Source organism: Bactrocera tryoni, chromosome 4, assembly GCF_016617805.1.
Source record: "Bactrocera tryoni isolate S06 chromosome 4, CSIRO_BtryS06_freeze2, whole genome shotgun sequence".
In the NCBI taxonomy this organism is placed as follows: domain Eukaryota; kingdom Metazoa; phylum Arthropoda; class Insecta; order Diptera; family Tephritidae; genus Bactrocera; species Bactrocera tryoni.
This window is the reverse complement of record NC_052502.1, coordinates 74,079,840-74,100,462: the sequence shown is the minus strand read 5'-3', so window position 1 is coordinate 74,100,462 and position 20,623 is coordinate 74,079,840. Positions and strand designations below refer to the sequence as shown.

At 37.1% G+C, this 20,623-nt stretch overlaps 1 protein-coding gene across 1 annotated transcript in view; it reads left to right on the top strand.

Moving 5' to 3' along the window:
- Positions 1-20,623, top strand: part of LOC120774687 (transcription factor btd-like) — a 63,573-nt gene that overhangs the window by 25,430 nt on the left and 17,520 nt on the right. Inside the window, exons 3-4 of the mRNA XM_040104418.1 lie at positions 13,641-14,617; positions 16,021-16,113. Of these exons, the coding sequence (XP_039960352.1) occupies positions 13,745-14,617; positions 16,021-16,113 (966 nt within the window). The 5' untranslated portion in view covers positions 13,641-13,744. The remainder of the gene's footprint in view (positions 1-13,640; positions 14,618-16,020; positions 16,114-20,623) is intronic.

Genomic DNA, 20,623 nt, shown 5'->3' with positions numbered 1-20,623 from the left:
GCAACACGAAACAAGGTATTATGACGTGCAGTTAGCGGTAGAGCAGACAAGCTGACACGTGAACAGCGTGGCGCGGACTGTGGCGGCGGAGGAGCGGCTAAATCGTAAATAGTGAGCCGTGTGGTAAATCAGATAAGTAGGTAGCCGCGTATAATTAGGTAATAGCATTGTGCTGCCTTGAGGGCGTTCTCATGGCGTTAGCGCCGCGCTGCCGTATCGATTCAACCATAATTGGCGTGTTACGAAATATAACGATTGATTGTTGTGCGGCAAGCGCTGATTTAACGCAAACAAATAATTTATTTTTCGTTGTCTAGAAAGTTCATTTAGCTAATTTGCGGCAAGTGAAGTTGATTTTTGAAACGTAAGCGCGGCAGGTCAATAATTAAAGCACAAAATTAATTGATCAAGTTAATTAGTTCATTTAATTAATAAAACTTACAAGGTCACGCATTATTAGGATGCTATAGGTGTGTCAATACAGAGCTGAAGGGTAACAGATATGAGAATAAAAATAATAAAAAGAAGAAGAACCCTTAATTACGGTCATAACAAAGTCATAATACCCTACAAAGGTGGATTTCTTATAGCATTAAAGGATATAAAAAGGTTTCTATCTTGATTTTGATGGATCAGTTTGTATGGCAGCTATATGTTATAGTGGTTCTTCTTTTTGCTACTTGACACCAATTCGAGATACCAAGTGCAACAGGTCCTTCTTCATCTGATCTCACCAACGAAGTGGAGGTCTTCTTCTGCTTTCACCGGCCGGCGGTTACTGAATCGAAAACCTCTTCCACCCGGACAACATGATCTTGCTAGCCCAGTCGCTGCCTCTTGATTCGCTGAACTTTGTCAATGTTATCGTATATCTGGCATAACTTATCGTTTCGTCGACTGCGGTACTGGCCGTTGTCAATGCACAGAGGACCAGAAATCTTCCGCAAAACTTTTCTCTCAAACACGCTTAGGGTTCTTCGAGCTCTTCCAAAAATTGGTGGTACACAGAATAGTTGGACATTTGCCTCTGACTACTTTATAAAGGAACATATTGGGATCAAGGGTTGTCCGTTAAGAATTTTGAAGCGGTCTCCAAAAAAAAATATTTTTTTTCACTTGATAATAAATGACATTTTGTAATTCTCGAATCAAAAATTTAACATATTTGATCTTTAATCAGAGCAGCATCGCTGCTTCCACCGTTATATGAGCCACATTCATATTTATTCGCCACCAATTTGCGTTAATTTTAAACCCATCGATAAATTTATGTACATTTTTCTGTACGTATGTATGTACCCCAAAATATTTACTTAATCCATTGCACAAGTCAACTTTCAGCTCTTTCTTCTCACTTTCCTATTCATTTTATCCGCGTAATTTTTCTGCACCTACAACGCGCCTTAATCACTGTCAAGCAGCGCGCCTACAAGCACAGGCAACCGAACAATCAATACGCCAGGCCTTTGTGGTTGCCAAGCGACACATACATACATACATATACACATTTGTATATACATGCGACTATGCGTAATAAAAAATGGCGTATTGACCGAGCTGCCAAGAGCGTAACACCTTCAACACAACCTTCAATCCTTCGTCGGCTGCCTCTTCAGCGCAAGCGAGTCCTTCGAGCGTTGCAACAACAATGTTTTACCTTAACCCCATTGTTTGTTGTTTGCTGAAGTATTATTACTTAACATTTGTTGTTATTGTTGCTGACGCTGTTGCATTATGCAAATTGCTGCAGCTTAAAAATGCTGGCGACACAAAATGCAGGCATCCAATAATGTAGCAACAAAAATAACAATAGCGAATGCGAGAAGAATGGCAAATCCCCAACAAATGAATGAATGAACGGCTGACTGGTTGGCTGACTAAATGTCGTGGGGGGTAGCTGATGGTTTCTCTGACCGACTGGTTCACTGGGTGTCTGACGCGCGTGTGGTGATTGCTGTTGGCCGCTTGCCGCTTTGGTTTCTTTATTTTAATGCCTGAATGAAGAGCTGCCTGTGAAGCCGCTTACAATTGTGCTGTGTCCCCGCATTTGTGTGGATTTTTGTGAATATTTTCATGCACGAGTAGGCCTCGGTACAAATGGACCGAGAATATTTTGGTCAAAATCAGCTAGGAGTTTCATTTCTTTGTTATACTTTAGCATAATTTATAATTTAACTCTCTTTATTCTTCATTCATCGCTAATCTACATCTTTCTCTATACATTCATTGCCCTATCGCTTATTACTAAGTTTTCATCAATCATGATTCATCAATCACAAATAGTTCATTAATTATTAATTTTCAGTCATCAATTACCAATTATCAGTCATCAATCATAAATCGCCAACCATGATTCATCAATCATAAATAGTTAATGAATTATTAATCTTCAATCATCAATTATCAATTATCAGTCATCAATCATAAATCGTCAATCATGATTCATCAATCATAAATAGTTCATCAATTATTAATCTTCAATCTTCAATTAGCAATTATCAGTCGTCATTCATAAATCGTCAATCATAAATAGTTCATCAATTATTAATCTTCAGTCATCAATTGCCAATTATCAGTCAACAATCATAAGTTATCAATCGTGATTCATTAATCATAAATACTTCATGAATTACTAATCTTCAATCTTCAATTAGCAATTATCAGTCATCAATCTTAAATCTTCAATCATGATTCATCAATCATAAATAGTTCATGAACTATTATTCTTAAGTCTTCAATTAGCAATTATCAGTCGTCAATCATAAATCGTCAATCATGATTCATCAATCATAAATAGTTCATCAATTATTAATCTTCAATCATGAATTGCCAATTAAAGTCATCATTCATAAACCATTCAATATCATTAATCATAAGTCATCAATCATAAATCTTTAATCGGAACATAACCATCAATCATTACCCCCATTTACCAACCATCAATCACTAATCTTCAATCATAAATTATCTATTATCAATCATCAATCTTAAATGAGCCAATCATCAATCACAAATTATCAATCATAGGTCATAATAATTAATAGATCTTTTCGGTAATCAGCTCAGTCAAAAGAAAATTTTGATATCATTGTAGACTATCTTTTAAGGCTTATATTGATAGTAAAGTTCAGAGCCCAAACTGTCTCCAATAGCTATATGAGGGCAGAATATCACGATTTCGTCATCCTCGTTGAGGGTATATCAGCCAAGGTTGTCTTTAAGTTGACACCGTTTATTGTGGACTTAGATATATTTGTTGAATCCGTATTTGAATTTAGATGTATTTATGAGGTTCAAGTTGAGGCATTTTTGGAGAGCATATGGTGTCGAATCCCTTTTGATTTATTCTGGGACAAGGTAGAACCCGTCACATCTGTAAGATGAAAGTCGAACGTGTCTAACTCGACTCTTGTAGTGAGGCTATGTCATTGCGTTGCTCCGATGTTTGTTCAACTTATGTTCTTTTGACTCAAATCTAGATTCGATTTTTTGAAACGATCTGGGTCATGCCTTTTTCAGTGAACTTTTGAAAAGTGACCACATCATTTGTGTCAGTTGTACCCCACTTGGCTTAGACATATTCATAGAACCATTGTAGCGAAAACTCTGTTGATAATGGATCATTGTTTCGACTGTTTCAGAGAGATAACGGTATAAGAATTTTATTTTAGTTCTGTGATAGACTTCGAAATTAGTTTCTTAGGAGAAACAAATCTGAACTGAGTCGAGTTAGCCCTATCCGTCTTTTCGTCTGTATATAAGCGAACTAGTCCTTCAGTTTATGAGATAGCGATCTGAAGTTTCTCATACGGCCTTTTCTCCTCAAGAAGCTGCACATTTGTCGGAACCGCGGTTATCGGACCATTGTTGCATATAGCTGCCATACAAACTGAACGATCAAAATTAAGTTTTTGCATGAAAACCTCTTTTATTTGATAAAATTTCTTTCCGAAAATTGGTTCAAATTATAGTAGAAGGCAACGCTTTAATATCCGAATAAATTGCTCAGATCGGGCTACCTACAAACTGAGCAATCAAAATCAAAATAAAGATATTTTTATACCCTTTATGCTTCAAAAAATACACCCGTGAAGGTTATTAAAGTGTCGGTGTCAGCAACACAACGTGTTTTCTTATTTCGGCTTGGATTTTCGCACTCTTAAAATTTACAGTTTCATATTCTCAGCTCTCCCACTCGTAACCATCCACACACATGAAAAGCTTTTCTCAAAGATTTTGCAAACACATAGTGAACTTTTGGCATTGCCATAAATTCTCTAAAGTATAATTTGACGCATAAGAAGAACGAAAATAAAACAAACAACAATAAAAACAACAAATAGCAAAGCATAAACAACTGCAAGTGCAAATAAAGTAAGAAATTCGAGCTGACAGCTAGCAGTAGCTGAGGAAGCTGCAGTCAGGCGGGAGGAAGTGTCTTCAAATTTCCCAAATTACTAGTGTCGTTGAGCTGGAATTTTTCGGCAATCAACTTGACATGTGTAATAAGTGTTATATGAGCGTAGGTCTATTTGCATTCATGTATGTACGTGTATGTGTGTATGTTTGTATATACATATGTACATATGCATACACTCATGCCGTTATTTATGCTTACATTTCCATCTGCGCTTAAGACATCTGCAATTTTGTAATTTACTTGAAATCTTTTTCATATATTCCTTTTGATCTCTCGTCGTTTGCGCCTAAGATGCTGCTACAAATTTCATACTCCATTGCTTTTCGGAACATTTTTGCTATGAAGAATATTTGCCAAGCTGCTTAACAATAACAACGAACAACAAGCAGCTGTTTGTGCTGCTGTGACAATAGCAACAACAACAATAACAAAAATAAACGCAGCAAAAGCACCACCTCCCAGAGCAAATGTGCATATTGTTGAGCAAATATGAGAAGTTAATGAAAGGCAAGTTGACTAAAGACACAAATAGCGGGCAGTGCTGAGCAGGCGACACACACATACTCACTTATAGGCACATATGCATGCATTTTATGTGTGTATGTGCGAGTTTTCAAAGCGCTGCTATAGTTACAGGCGTTTAAACGTATTAAAATGTGTGCTTGTGTGTGTAGATGATATGATTTCTTCAAATTTTCCCCACACTCTTTATATGGCTCTCAAATGCACCACACACACATATAAATATATACTCTCTTCACCTTCTTGATAAATTGTTAAAATAATTTAATTTATTAGTGCTGCCACGTTGCGCTAGTGTCCACTTAAGCAAATGTAATTGAGCAGCTGGCTTAAGACACACACTCGTTCACACATACATACATGGTACATGCAAAAGCATATGCACTCCTCTTATACACCAAAAAGCCCCAAAACTTACGAAAACTCTCAAACGTGCATCTTAACGACGTCCAGCTGACCATCAAGTGTCCACGTGGTTGCCACTTAAGCATATGCTTTAAGTGTACTTAATGAAAAATTCTAATTGATTTTACAACAACATATTTTCCAACTGTACAATTTTTCCAATAAACATATGTTTGGCAGTATGCTAGCAGCTAGCCAATGCCATAAGCGTTACGGCACCTCAATATGTTTATTAATGTCTCGCATAAGCACTTAAGTTTTCATCTAAGTATTCATATAAGTATGCATGTACATGCATATATAACTCTATATTCCAACTGTATTATTCGCTTGCAACACTTGCAGCATTGCCTTGCGCTTTTCGTAGTCGTTTCTTTGCCACAAAAGCTCGTCCGCCCGGAATTGCGCAATTTTCTTACTTAATGAATTATGAACTTAAGTGCATTTAAGTGAATTGCAAATCACTTTTAGCCGATTTATGTCTGCTGCATTTAATAAATATATATACTCATAGACATATACTTCAAATAGCAATAAATTTTGGGTCATGGCAAGAGGCTGAGTGTGTGTAGAGTTTGAGTAGCGTCTAAAGTTTATGAAGTGCTGAAGCTTTAAGAAGAATTCTTCAACTTAATGCGCATATTTTTTGTTTTTACCGCAGTAAGCATGTAACCGAGCAATAGCTTCCTTTCCCTTGGGTGAGTTTTTTACATGGCGGGTGCCAAACCCAGCGCACAACTCTTGGTAGGGATGGTTCGCCTTCCAACTTTAGCTCGTATTCAAACGGATGTTTTTTGGCTAGCCAGAGGATACTTGGTCTAAGACTGGAAGACGTGAGATGCTAGTTCACTCCCAAGTGAATAGCGCTCAGAGAACTTTCCTCACTTGCGTTAACTTCTACACATGACTCCATCCTCCATCATGTATCCAGAGATTCAATCAGCCGCTGTTTGAAATTCGCGTACACTTCCTTCAAGTCTGTTCATTATTGAGGATGCCTAAAGTTTATTAAGCGCTGAAGCTTTAAGAAAACTTCTTCAACTTGTTTGTAGTAAAAATATTTAGCTGGTTTTGCCAAGTCCGCAACACCATAATACACGAACTAAGAGAGTCCAAGTTCTATTTCACTAAATATTTTCAAAGCAAGTATGCTGATTGGTTCCATCCAAACAGTCAATTTTTCCGGCGTAATCATCAATCCAAAGATACAGTTCGAAATTCGAGAATACTCCTTTCAAGCCCGTTCATCTTTAAGGATAACTGTTCCTTTAATTCCTATTTCGTCTTACTACGAGGCAATAACTAGTCTATGGACTTAACGGACTTCTGAAGGGGAAATACTTAGAGTTGGACAGGTGATCAAATTGTTTTGGGAAACATGTATAGGCGGATCCAAAGCTTTCAAGCCAACTTTTTTTTGTGTCGATTCGGTATTATATATACAGATCTTGATTATCTAAGATTTCATATCTATAATCCCTATGCCTCAACTAATTTGAGGTAGCTACTGTTACAAAGTCTGAGCTTTGCCATATAACTTATTTTATGTTGGTTCGGTAATAGATTTATTAGTTCCTAGACTTTAGATTTAATGTCACAAAATCAGAATGTCGATGTCTCAGATGGCTTGGATTACCTTCTATTATGAAGCTCTTGGATGCTGCTCGTTATAACGGCTCTCAGTTGATTCAGGCTTTTTATACAAATCTATATCTTTGGTACTGTCTTATCCTCTTTTTCTTTGGTACTATTCCGTTGACGAAATTGACCTTAACTTTTATCTGCAGTTGGACCTTCTGTATCGGGTGTACAGTTTCATTTCTGTTCTACTCCCTCTTGTAGTCTCTTCCTGTGAGTTTGTAACTATTTTGAAGTAAGATATGTAGATCAGTAGTTCAAAAGTTCATAAAAGCTCTATACTAATAATGAAAAGCAAACATGCTTAAGAGCTTTGCAGGCTGTTAGTATTGGAGTACCTCAAAAGCTTCTGAAGCCGTGTAAAGCTCACAAAAATACTCACAAATACAGGTTGGTTCCTAAAAAATCTGTGAAGTTCATAAAACCAACTTATATGTAGGTTTTAAAGATCGTTTAATGTTTAAGAATATCAAAAGCTCGCGAAAACTCCCTGAAGTTCATGAAAATCACCCAAAGATACAGTTTGGTTCCTGAAAGCTCTGTAAACTCATTAAAACCACACATAGATACAGGCTTCATAGATATTTTAATACAGGCTGGTTCGTGAAAACTCTCTGAAGCTCATAAAAACCACTTCACGATGTAGGTTTCACAGATCTTTTAATGTTCAAGAACCTCAAAAGCTCACGAAAGCTCTTTGAAGCTCATTAAAGTATCCGATACAGCTTTCTTCCCGAAAGCTCTGTTATGCTCATTAAAACCATCGTAGATACAGGCTTCATAGATATTTTACTGCTTAAGAGCCTCTAGCATCTCCAAAAAGTCTAGTAAAACTTAGAAAATGCCAAAGCTCTTTAAAGCTCTTAGTACCGAGCATACAATACTTGTATCCTTATAGTTTCATACCTAATGTGACTTTAGTGCCACTTTTAAGCTTTAATTTGGTATTACCCGACACTTCGCTGCATTCATTTGCATAACATTTCGGTATATACATATGTATGCATGTATATTTGTAAATAGCGCGAGGTTAAATCAATTTAAACTTACTTCAATACGCGATTTTCTTCGTGTTGCCATTTTTAGTTTCGCACTCTTGGGTTGCTTGTCGCAAAGAGTTCGGAAGGAGAGAGAGGGGGGTACTTGGAAAGACGCGTTGCTTGCCATTTCGTATGCAAAGGCAAAGAGCATATAAATGCCATAGCGCGCGACGCTGTCACGTAAGTCACAAGCACACACACACACACTCGCTCATGCAGGCGGATATTTACATGCAAGCAGCAATGCAACATATTAATAAAATAGTAATGTGGCACGCACTTTGTGGCATGCATACACACTTTCTTGCATTTACATTTAAATTTGCACACAAACACAAACACATACATATATCATATTTAACCGTAGTTATGTGACATAAAACACTATGTAACACACTCGGCGGACCATTAAAACGCGCGCCACGACTCGCTTTGTTTAAATAATTTTCGAATATTATTAATGTTGGTGTGTTTATTGGTATTGACTATTTGCTGCGCTTGCCACACTTGTGCGGGAGTAGTGGCGTCCACCTGCAGTGCTGCGCAGCGTGCGTGGCTGCTGCAGCTTAAATTAAAATGCGCGACACATGAGCGCGCATATTTTTCAAACGCATGTGGGTGCATGCAGAAGAAGAAGCAGCAGCATAAAAAGTAGCTGAAACTTGCTCAAAGAAGTGTATGATATAGAAAGCCAGTGCTAGCAGGCAAATATGAAGTAGCAAAATGCTGTGCTACCGCAAAGCAACAAGTACATGCATGAGGAGTAAACAAGAATGCTTTTTATTCGGGATTAAAAATTTAAATCCAAACGGAGATCACGAAAGAATTTATAAATGGTTATAAAAAATTCTGAAATTCTTTTTTAAGTTTCGGGATCCCGAACATTTTCGGAACTGGATTTTAACTAGATAGAAATAAATAAAAACAATTTTGGCTGACTAAAATTTTCGGGATTTTTCGGGATTGGGTTAATGTTATGGAATGATGAATATTTCATTTTAGAATACATGAAATAAGAATTTTCGAATTTTCGTGAGTTTGGTTGAAGGTTAAAGTAAGATCTTAGCGTTTCGGGATCCAGCATATTTTCGATACTGGTTGACTGAATATGAAAAAAAACAGATTTTTTGGGGATTAAAAGAGTTTAGTTGTAGTTTTTACATTTCAGAGTACATGAAAAAAGAATTGGTAATTTTCGGGATCCCGAATATTTTCGGGACTGGTTGGCGTTGTTATTTTTTAACTAAATGAATGCATGAAAAACCATTTGGGCTGCCTAAAATATTCGGGACTTTTCGGGATTGGTAAAGCCAACGGAAATTAAAAGAATTTAGTTAAAATTATTTAATTTTATAGTAAATTCGATAGAAATTCTGAAATGACATGAGTTTAGTTGAGGTTATTTCATTACGAAATATATTAAAGTAAGAATTTTATCGTTTCGGGATACCGAAAAATTCGGAATTGGTTGGCGTTATTATTTCTTAAATAAAGAAAAGAAAGAATGAATGATAAACCATTTCGGCTGCCTAAAATTTTCGGAATTTTTTGGGATTGTCTCTACAAAATAAATTATAATAAATTAAAAATTTAATCGTTTCGGGATCCCTAAAATTTTGGTATTGGTTGGCGTTATATTTTTTTTCATTAGATGAAAAATAGAATGTGAAAGAATCACTTTGGTTTACTGAAAATTTCGGGATTTTTCGGGATTGGATATATTACGTTTAACTTTCGCAATATTAGTTAAAGAATACTTCATTTCAAAATAACTTAAATAAGAAGTTTGAAATTTCTGGTTACATGTTCTACGCAACATTTCCGCTATGGGAGCCTTTGGGCCTCAGAGCTCTTCTTTCTAGTTCAAGGTTTGTTTGGTGGAAAAGTTTCCGCACGAATTTTAATATTTTTCAAAATATGCCAACAAATGTATACATATGTATGCATACATATGTATGTATATACATATACGAACCTACACATATGTATGTATGTGTGTATAAGCCACTATTCACAATTCGCTTTTATAGTTATAGTTCTCTTGCATATCGTGCACCTGTTTCAGTCACAGTTTCACCTTTGGCTTTGCAGCAGCTAATAAAGTCTTAAATGGAATGCCTTTGACTGGCTCAGAAATATTTAATAAAAGCTTCCTCTGTTTGTGTGCGTATATGCTCCTGAAACTATTCCACGCTGAATCTTCTTCTTACCAGGCTGAATATCTGCTCATATAATAGCCAAAGTTTGGCTACAAAATCACGCAAAGGCAAATTAATGCAGTGACTTTATGCAACAGCAGCAGAAATTGTCGAAAATTAATATAAAGCTAACGGTAAATTATAAACAGAATAGTGGAAATACTATTTCGTTTATGACTCTGTGAGTGAGAAAACCAGCGGACTACAAAATAATCAAGAGAGAGAAAGAGAGTGTATGAGAGAGACAAAAGTTGACGGCAGATGTAGGTGACTACCGCCTTGGATAACTGATTCGATCCACTCCCTAACTGTTTTGAAGGACAATATATTAATATTTAATAGTCTCAGGCTCTTAGTCTAAGGCTCTTAATACAAACCATAAACACGAAAAAGTATGTAGTTCTTTTATTTTTTTTTACAGCTGACCTGGTATGTTTTAGACAGAAATAGAATACGATCTGTGTTTATTTTCTTCAGTTTTTAAATCTGTTCGTCCAAACCAACCACTGATGGTGAAAATTTCGAAGGATGTTCTCTATGGAATGTAGAATCTGAGAGGAGGCTTTGGGATCTCCAAGTTGAATCTGTTCTATTCAATTCTACTACTTTAGTTCCTTCGCGTGGGTTTGCATCTCTTTTAAAGTAAAATGGGTTGACTAATATTTCGAAAGCTTATGAAAGCTCTATATAAATATTGCAAGGCAAACTTTGTTAGGAGTTTCGTAGATCGTTACTATTTGAGTACCTCAAAAGTTTCTAAAAACTTTGTGAAGCTTATAAAAACCACGCACATATGAAGGTTGGTTGCTGAAAGCTCTGTAAAGCTTTTAAATACCAGCCATAAATACAAGTTTCGTAGATCATTTAGTGTCTGAAAACCACAAAAGCTCCTGAAAGTTCTGTGAAGCTCATAAAAACATCCATAGATACAGAGTAGTCTCTGAAAGCTCTGTAAAGCTCAGAAATCCACACATATGTAATTACAGGTTTATTTATTGTTTAGGAGCTCCGAAACTTTTGAAAGCTCTTGAGACTGAAAATTTGTTGTGATTTTCATATTTTGTGAATCGTTTGGAGCTCAATAGAGTCTAACAAGCTCGCAATATTATGAGCGTATCTTCAAACGCTTATTTTTCGTAATCTTCAACATTACCTTTAGATTGCTCGAGACGTATAACCAGACGTGAGTTAGTTATAGGCTTTTGGAACTCTTGTAATAAAAGTAGAACCATAATTTTTAGGGCTTCATATTTTGAAATCTTCTTTATATACATATGTGATCATTATAGCAACTTTACGAAAATACTTACACTTTAAGATCCCACGAACCGCATATTTAGAATTCTTGACGCGTACGTATGTCTTCCGTTCTCTGAAACAGCGTCGCCCGCATCTGCGCAGTAACAAGTCATATGTGTTGCATGCAAAATGAGCATTGTAATCGCACAAAAGTACACCACTGTTCTTCCATGCCCTCCGAAAGATTTGCATTGCAGAAGCAAGCCACTCCTTGACTCATTGCGAATTTGCGCCTATAAAAAGAATTGCACTTAATTTGCATTGCGCACTATTTTTTTCATGTTCTTACATTCGTGGACACATTGATGACGCATTTTATGTAATTTCCGTTGCCTACCTCAATGACAAGCTGAATACAGCGTCAACAGGCCTGACAATCGTATTGATTATGAAAAGGGTGTCTTCCCATTTTACATATGCGATTGTCCCGTATTTCAATAGCTGTCAGTGTTTTTTGAAATTTCCGTTAATGTGGCATGCAACGTGTACAGGAAATTATTGGCGATTGTCAATAAGATACGAGTACATTCAAAGATTCATGTCGACGTACGTTATACAGAAAGTGGGAATGTAAAATGTCAAAGTAAAAAACAGAAACTATAAAGATTTTTTATTCCATTGGATATCCCGAAAAATTAAAAATTCGGGATCCCGACATATTTCATTACTGTCGATATTATAATTTTGAGCCAACGTTTTTTCATAAAATAAAGTTTTATTAACTCTGAAGTTTTTTTTATGGTTTTTGTATTTTTCGGTGGTGGCAACTCTATCCAAAATTTTCAGAATACTTTTTGTAGTTCGAAAAAGCGTTTTTCATAAAATAAAATTTTTGTATTAATCCTGACGAATTTTATCGTTTTTAAATTTTTTAGTGTTGGCAACTCTACCCTAACATTTTCATAATACCTTTTGTAAATTAGGAAATTGTCTTTCATAAAATATTTTTTTTTGTAAATTCTTAGTTTTTGATAGTTTTTTTATTTTTGAATGATGGCAACTCTATCTTAAAATTTTAAGAATACTTTTTGTAATTCGATAAACCGTCTTTCATAAAACAAAGTTTTTTTATTAATCTCGAAAAATTTTGAGTTGGCAACTCTACTTTAAAATTTTCAGAATACTCTCTGTAAGTTGGGAAACCGTCTTTCATAAAATAAACTCCTTTGTTAATCCTCATTTTTTTTAAATTTTTTCAATTTTTTAATGATGGCAATTCTATCCTAAATTTTATCAGAATAATTTTTGTAATTTGGCAAACAGTCTGTTATTAAATAACGTTTTTGTATTAATCTTGGAATGTGTTTATGGCTTTTGAATTTTTAATGGCGGTAACTCTATCCTAAATTTTCAAATTTTTCTTGGTAATTCACTCAATGAAGTTTTTTATTAATCGTTATTGAATTTTTGAATGCTGGCAAATATGTATATCCTAAAATTTTCAGAATACGGTTTGTGAATTGGAAAATTATCTCTAATAAAAAAAGTTGTATATTAATTTTTAATTTTTTAATGGTGGAAACTCTGTTATAATTTTTTACACTGTTTTAGAGTATATTTGCTTATGACATTTACCTTGAAAAGTCTACATCGTGAATTGTATATTTTACAATTTTTCAGAATGGAGGTAACCCTACGCAAAATAAATTTTGGGTACACAACTTCATAGAGCACTTGCCGATTGCAATTTATTTTATAATTGTGATGCGGCTTTTGTGGGTTAAATTATTAATTATTTACTTTTGCTGAAGGTTGGCAACCCTATAAAAATAATTCAAATTTCAAAATTTTGTTTTTAGAAAATTTTACTTGACTTCCTTATTTGAATTACTTAAAATCTACGAAAACTTTAATAAATTTTTTAAAAAGGTGGCAACCTTATTTAATTATTTTTATGTAAAAATGTTTCAAAAAATGTTTTTTTAAAATGATTATATTTAACTTATTTGTCACCATTTTTTATACAAAAATATGTAAAAAACTTTCAAAAGTGTGGCAACTCTAAATTACATTTTTTTTATTTAAGAAAAATAGTATGTGTATTATTATTGATTTTATTTTTAGCATGTTTTAATCACATTTTTATACAACTTTCTTTTTCTCTCTCTCTCTTTACAGTTACGCTATGCTTTCCTTACGCGCGCAAAACATTTAACCAAGCGCTTACCTCTCGAATACTCAAAGGACGCACTCTGTTTTGATTATCAGCGACGCGCCCACAAATGTCTGACGAAGTGCCTTCGGGGCGCTTATCGCAAATCTTCGATTCGCTCACCAATCTACAACAACAACAAGTGCTACAAGCGCGCCGCCGCTCTGCCTCTTCATCATCGCCTTCGCCAGCGAATTCTGGCCGCGCCACGCCATCCACTGCCAGCGCTGGCCAACAGCCGTTTGCCTTTCACCATCAGCACTTCAGCAACCATGCGCATGCGTATTATATGCGCGCGCAGGATGGCAACGCGTATATGCACACCTTTCCGGCGGCGGCGGCGACGCAAGCGCACCATCACCATCACTTGCATCACATGCAATCGGCGCACTGCTATGCGCAGCAACAAAACGCACAACAGCAGCAGTTGTACTGCGGCGCGCAGCAACAGCAAATGTCATTGCCTCCCATGTATGCCTCACAGTCGTTGAACTCATCGCCTTTGCTCACGAAACGCGCCACATCCTTTAGCGGTAACATGCCCTTAACGCGTCCGCACTGTGAAAATATTGCCGCAATTCGCATCTCGGCAGCCACATCAGGCGCGAGTGGCAATGCCGTCTCGCAATCGACTCCAAATAGTCCGCGTTTGATGCCGCGACGTGTGCAGCGTCCACCGCCTATACCGGCAAAGCCAAGCGCGGCGTCGCTGCAAAGTGCTGGTGGTGGCGGTAGTGGTGCTATGGCTAAGAAGCCCGTGTCAGCCACTGGCAGCGATGCATCTGAAAAATCAGACTCGGGCACGACGCAGCCAGCTGCCGGTGCTGCAATTAATCCGGGCTTAGCCGCATTAGATACCGATGCGCCTTGGCCGCATTTCTCTACGATCACCGAGCATTTGGACGTGCATCAGGTGAACAACTACGCGCAACCAGTTCCGGAGGTAAGTTTTAAACCTAAGGAATAATTATATTTTCACTGCCTGGTATAGTTTAGCCAAGTAGACGTATATGGATTTGTAAATAAAAAAATTTTCGATGGGTGAAAAACTACACTTTAGGGTTGTTGACTTCATCACCTTCCCTAATATTGCTTTGAAAGTCAGCTATGTACTAAGGACTAAGCAAACCTTACCTCTTTCAATCTTTGGCTTTATGAGATTCCCCCTTTTTGAATGGAGACGCATCTTCAGACTATAGGTAGGTAGGAGTGCAGCCCTATCGGGCTCAATTAACACTTGATGTGCCATTTTTATGATAGACGTCTACAGAATAAAGGCTGGAGTAACGTGTTTTTCATCCATGACTTCATCAGCAACCCCCTTACTGTCTGAATACTCATCTTTAGATAATAGACAATTATATAATAAGGATTAAGAAGATCTCGCTTTTTTCCTTGATCTCAACAGCTGGAGCGGTCTCAACATTTTCTTCCGGTCTGCCAGGGAATGCAATTTATAGACTAGAGATATTCCTAGTTTTTTTACCTCGACTTTATCACCTACTTCTGGTATCTGTCTACTTTTAACTGGCGAAAGTCTTAATATTTTTCCGTCCTGTATTTAAGAGTGTTCTTTGTTTTGACAATGAAACTGCCGAACTCCACAAAAAGAGATATACTGTAAGACGCCCTTGGAAGGACTGATCGTTGTTGTTCAGGTGAATGGGTTCGAATATTTTGTGAAGATTAGGGATATAGCGGGTTTTCAAAAGCTTGAAGTACTCGACGTAAGACTGTCCTTGGCTGTAACGCCATTCCTTTTCCTTTTCTATATTTGGTACCGATAAGCTTTGGAGCTCTAGCGTTCAGCCAATATATCTTCTTTTTATATATCTTTATTTTTTTGTCTGAGAAGCTCCAGCGGCGACAAGGAAAGCCACTCCCCAGGTCTCCATTTAAAGAAATCGACTTAGTAATGACTGCTTCCAAGACAGTCTAGTCTGAGAATGTTCTCAGGTGCAATGGTACAAGTTTTCTCAACATTTGTTTATGTGACTGCACAGCTCACGAAGCAGAAAGTGTTTCGTTGCTATTCTTGTTTCTGTAGACTGAAGTTTTTGTGCGTCCTTATATGTAGATGAAAAATTGTGGAAGTTTTGAATGGTTCTTGCTGAAATCCCAGAGATCTATGTGCTTAAAAGTCGGGTCTTTGTAGTCTTTGCAGAATTCTTTTCTGAAGATTTCAACTTTATGCAATGACTTTGTGGAGGTAATACTTACATTTCGAAGCTTGACTATATTGGGCCTGACTCTAATTTAAATTTAAGATTTCTCCTTCATGTGATTTTTAAAGCTGTTTTTAGTGTATTTCATGTGTTCTTTAATTCTTCTATTCCCGCTTTTCAGATTAACTGGCAAGAACGCTGTCTGGAACTTCAACTCGAACTGCATCGCTCCAAAAATCAAGCTGGCCGCATACGTGATATGCTACGTGAAAAGGTGAGTTCGAAATTCTTATCCTCTATTTTCAAATCTCGCTCATTTGAATATTGTAAATTATGTGCCTAAAAGTAGACTAGACACATTTTTCGGCTTAACATGTCTCGGGTGAGGGCAGCTTGTATGCTGTCACGTAGAATGAAAATTAAATGCGCTTTTGGGAATAATTCAAATGTGTATATGAGCCGTGGCAAGGCTCACAGGCGACAGGACATTGAGAAATTAAGAACAAAAAAGTGTGTGTGTGGCACGAAAGATTATCCCAGTGGCGACACTCAGCCGTTGAAATTAATAGAGCGAAATGAAAAAGAATGTTTTGAGAGTTTGGAATACAGTTTGCTGTGGTTGAATTTTGGCATTCTTAGTTTGGCTTGCCTCACTTGCCGAATATTTGTGTGCCTGACTGTGAGTGAGTGCTTGTTTTTTATACTGTGCCACTCATAGGCGTTGCTTCATTTATTATTTTGGTCATTAATTTGGCATGCACGTATGTTGTGCATGTATATATGTATGTGTTTGTGTGCTGGATGGTTCATGTTCCAGCTGCCAAGGATGCTCTAGTCCTCGTCATAAGCTCATACGCACATTCAGCATCGCCTACACACTCGCGAACTCTTGTATATGCCTCTCAAAGCATATTAGCTAGCTCACTTCAGGACGTCCGAAAAAATGAAAGTTAGAAAGCGGTTGAGCCGCTGTCTCCCAAGGCTGGCGATTTATAACTTTTTTTTTTAAGTTCTTAAAATCGGTGTGTGCTATGTTGTTAAAGCTTCCAGTTCAGAAGAGTTGATGACTCCTTGATAGTTTCTATCATATAGTATTCAGATTTCCAAGTTCCTTGGTTGCTTCTATAAAAACTTATTTGTCGCCGACTGAAAAGATGGTATTTTTCAAAGAACCCAAATTTTTTGATTTGCTGAAGCTTAAGGCTACCTGACTCGATCCGGAAGTGGTCGAGGAAAATTTCGAGCTTTTGCTATTCTTTTCAGCAAAATTGTTTACAAAACATACCCAGAAAGGTTTTTTAGGTTCGTGGGTCCAGTAAAAAATCTGTTTTACTAAAAATCGGAGACTAGAGCTCCAACTAAAACTTGCAATATGGAACAGAAACAATAAGCTGAGTTGTCGAAGCTCTACGCGAACTTTGCGGATTGTGTTGCTTGATGCATATTGGTTCCGAAAGATCCTCGATCTAATCAAAGCCTTTTTTATGTGCTCCGAAGTGAGATGAAATTAGTTTTTTCGCCAATTATAATATACGCTTGGACTCGTGTCTCTTTGGCTCTTGTTTGGTCGGCAACATTTTGGTGTGGCCTTCTCTGACAAGGGCTGTGACGCTGGCTGTGCTCTAATTTTGTTCTTACACCGATTTGAATTCCACGGCTTCGAACTCTTGCTCCACCTTACTTTCTTTTTTTCTAATCAAACACTTTTTAATTGCATTTCTCAAAGCATAATTTTAGCCACAACAAGTCGTGTGACTGCATCTCACCTCACCACATCCGCAAGAACCCTTTAGTTCTCCCACATTTTTACGCACTTAGTGTCAAAAATTCGTACGTTTTGCGCATATTAATTCATTGCCAAATAATTTAACCCCAATAAAACTGTCAGCGCATCAGTGAGCGCAGCAAGCGCAACCCCCATTGTGTCCAATACTTTTTTTGCGTCACGGAGTTTACGCATTTTTCAATTGCTCAGGCATAGTTAAGCCTTTTTTAATAAGTAAATTTCATTACCAAACATGCCTCGTCAAATATTTGAAGAATGAAATAATCAATTAAGCCATCCACTCGTCATGCTTAATGAATGTTAATGAGCGAGTAAATTGTGGTTAGCTCGGATGGATTTGAGTTTTGGGACATGCTTTTTGCGTAATGTGTGTGATCATAAGTGATTTGGGAAGTTACTGAAAGTGAGTGATTAGAAAAAAGCGCTTTCCACAACTCGTGGCTTGCAATGAGATAAGTTTTGTATTCTTAAAGGGATACTGTGATCTCATAGAACATCTCAGGCCTCAGCGAGACAAGACTAGGTCGTTTTGGAATCGGAATGGTATATGAGGAAAATCCCAGCCTATTGTGATATAAGAGAAATGATATAAGAGAGTCAGTGAAGCTAGATTGTTGGCCTCTACATTTCATATTTCCTTTAAAGAAGCTATCCAAACATAACTTCTGGTATCCAATTTCCTAAATTAGGAACTTTCAGTTTATATTTACGATCTCCATCCGAAGCAAAGTACCCAAATCATTAAACTTTTCAAAGAAAACGCATCGTCTAAAAAATGTGGACAGATAACTAAACAAACAAAGCCGTTGGGAGCTCTGTCTCGAGCACTTGAAGACATATAAAGTTGTTGTAAAGACGGTAGATTCCAGTCTATTGGTATCACCATGATACTGAAGCGATTATATTAATCATTTGTTGTCCTTAATTTCATTTGAGATTAGCCGAGTTTGAGCTTATGGTTTTTTATAGATCTTATAATCAAGACAGACATCGATCTAATATTTTTTTCTGGATAACTATTATCTTGAAGTCAAACATTCATTCACATTTAGCATCGAGTGAAGTTCTGTTCTCAGGCTGGTCTCACTTTTTCATCTAAGAGTCGGCTGCTCTCTTTAGTGAAAGCAATAGAATTCCGTCTATTTCCATCAACTCCAAGCCAATGTGTTGTCTTTCAAGTATAGATGACTGCCATTACGATTGCATTAGAGTTACTGCTTCGAAGTGCAGCTTCCCTCATTGAGGTGTACATTCACTCCGAGAGAGGAACGGATATTCTGGCTTTGAACTCGCTGACTGTGCACTTAAAGCTATTCAAGTAGTGCATGATCTCATTAGCAACAGCGCCAAGTCTTCTTTCCAGTCACAGCGGAATCTCCGAAAACTGCAATGCTGATGAGGTTGCTAGGGCTCCAACTTCATCTGATTGGTAGCGGATGTTCTTTTACGCTCTAGCGTCGCAATTTTGGACCTCCCGTGAGCTCGGCATGAGAGGGTCAACAAACTCAATTTGTGGGGATGCGATAACCTTCGAGTACAGAGTGAACCGTAACAAGTCCTCCAGGTTTTGCTCTCAGCAAACTCAATCTCGTCGCATTTGTAGAGTACAGTCTCTGCACAATAGGTTCACGGGCAGTTTGGCTAATTGTTTTTTCGAACGCTTTTTTCAACAGAAAAATAGGAAGGCGAGCTGGAAAGATCATGTTAGTTTCTTTTTTGTGGACCGGCTGTTACCAGGCGGTCATGGAATTATACTATATGTAGACACTCCTTCAGCGAATCCAGCGAACCTAGCGAAGTGGCTGAGATTTATATTTACCGTCCTTATAAATTTGTGATAAACTTAAAGGTTTCCTCGGTCGTTGAGGACTTGGCGATCTAGGTTTTAGGAGTTTTTGGATATCACAAAGGAGCAACGTTCACAGCTGTCTAAGTTTGATCGATCGCTACCTTCGCGCGACGATTAAACCTACGACTTGACATAACCGATATTGAGTCTAAAATATGAAAAATTGGTTCGAAGCCACTCCTGGTTCTTATGTAACGGTATTTTACTGTAGTGGTTAGTTTTAAAAGTGGCTAAATCTATAAAGCTGAAATTCAGTACCAGCTCATCAAAAGCAAATTTTGATTTGGCAAGAATAGTTGCTGAATTAATATTACCATCAAATCCACTATCCCGTTACCCCCACTATGACAAATAAACGCTTCTAGTTTCCAATTTTCCAGCACTTAAGCATGTGTTGCCAAATTTTTATTGCCGTTAAAATTTTATTGTCAGTTTGCGATTTGCTTCGGCTTTCGTACGAACTTGGCTACCCTGTGCCTCTTACGAATTCTTCCGCTGTGGCATTTGTGCGGCATTTTATGCGCAATTTTTTCTTTAACGGTACTAAACTTGTATTTTATTACCTTACAAGAATGTTGCAATATGTTTGGCCATAATTTTGTTGCGAAATACCGTTATGCAGTTAACTGTTGGTGTGTTTTTTTGCAACAATTTTAGTTTTCAGCGGTCAGTTCGCCTAAAATGCTGCAACGAGAAAGTGGCTGAGTTCATATTTCAGTTGTTGCCGTTTTTTTTATGAAATTTATTTTGTTTTTGTAATATTGTTGGCAAGTGCATATATTTTTTGGCAAATATTTGGTGAACAAAAACTATTTGTGTGCAATATATTTTGATTAAAAAAAGATAACAAGTCAAGTGAAGGTCAACTACACGCGCGAATGTTTTTAATTTTCTTGGCTTCGCTAGCTGGTTTCATTTTCTAGCCCCAAATTTTTATTTTAGCTTTATTATTATTTATTTATCATTGCTCTCTATTTTTTTATATCACACCTTCCCTGCCAAGTACACTATCCCCTCAAATCCTGCCTTTACAGTACCAGTACCAGTTTTCCTCTCTTTGCCCTTACTCACCTTTATTTTCCTTCTCCCCCTCTTCATTTTCACCTGCTTTCCAACACTACGGATTTGTTATTAGTTGGCTGGGCATCT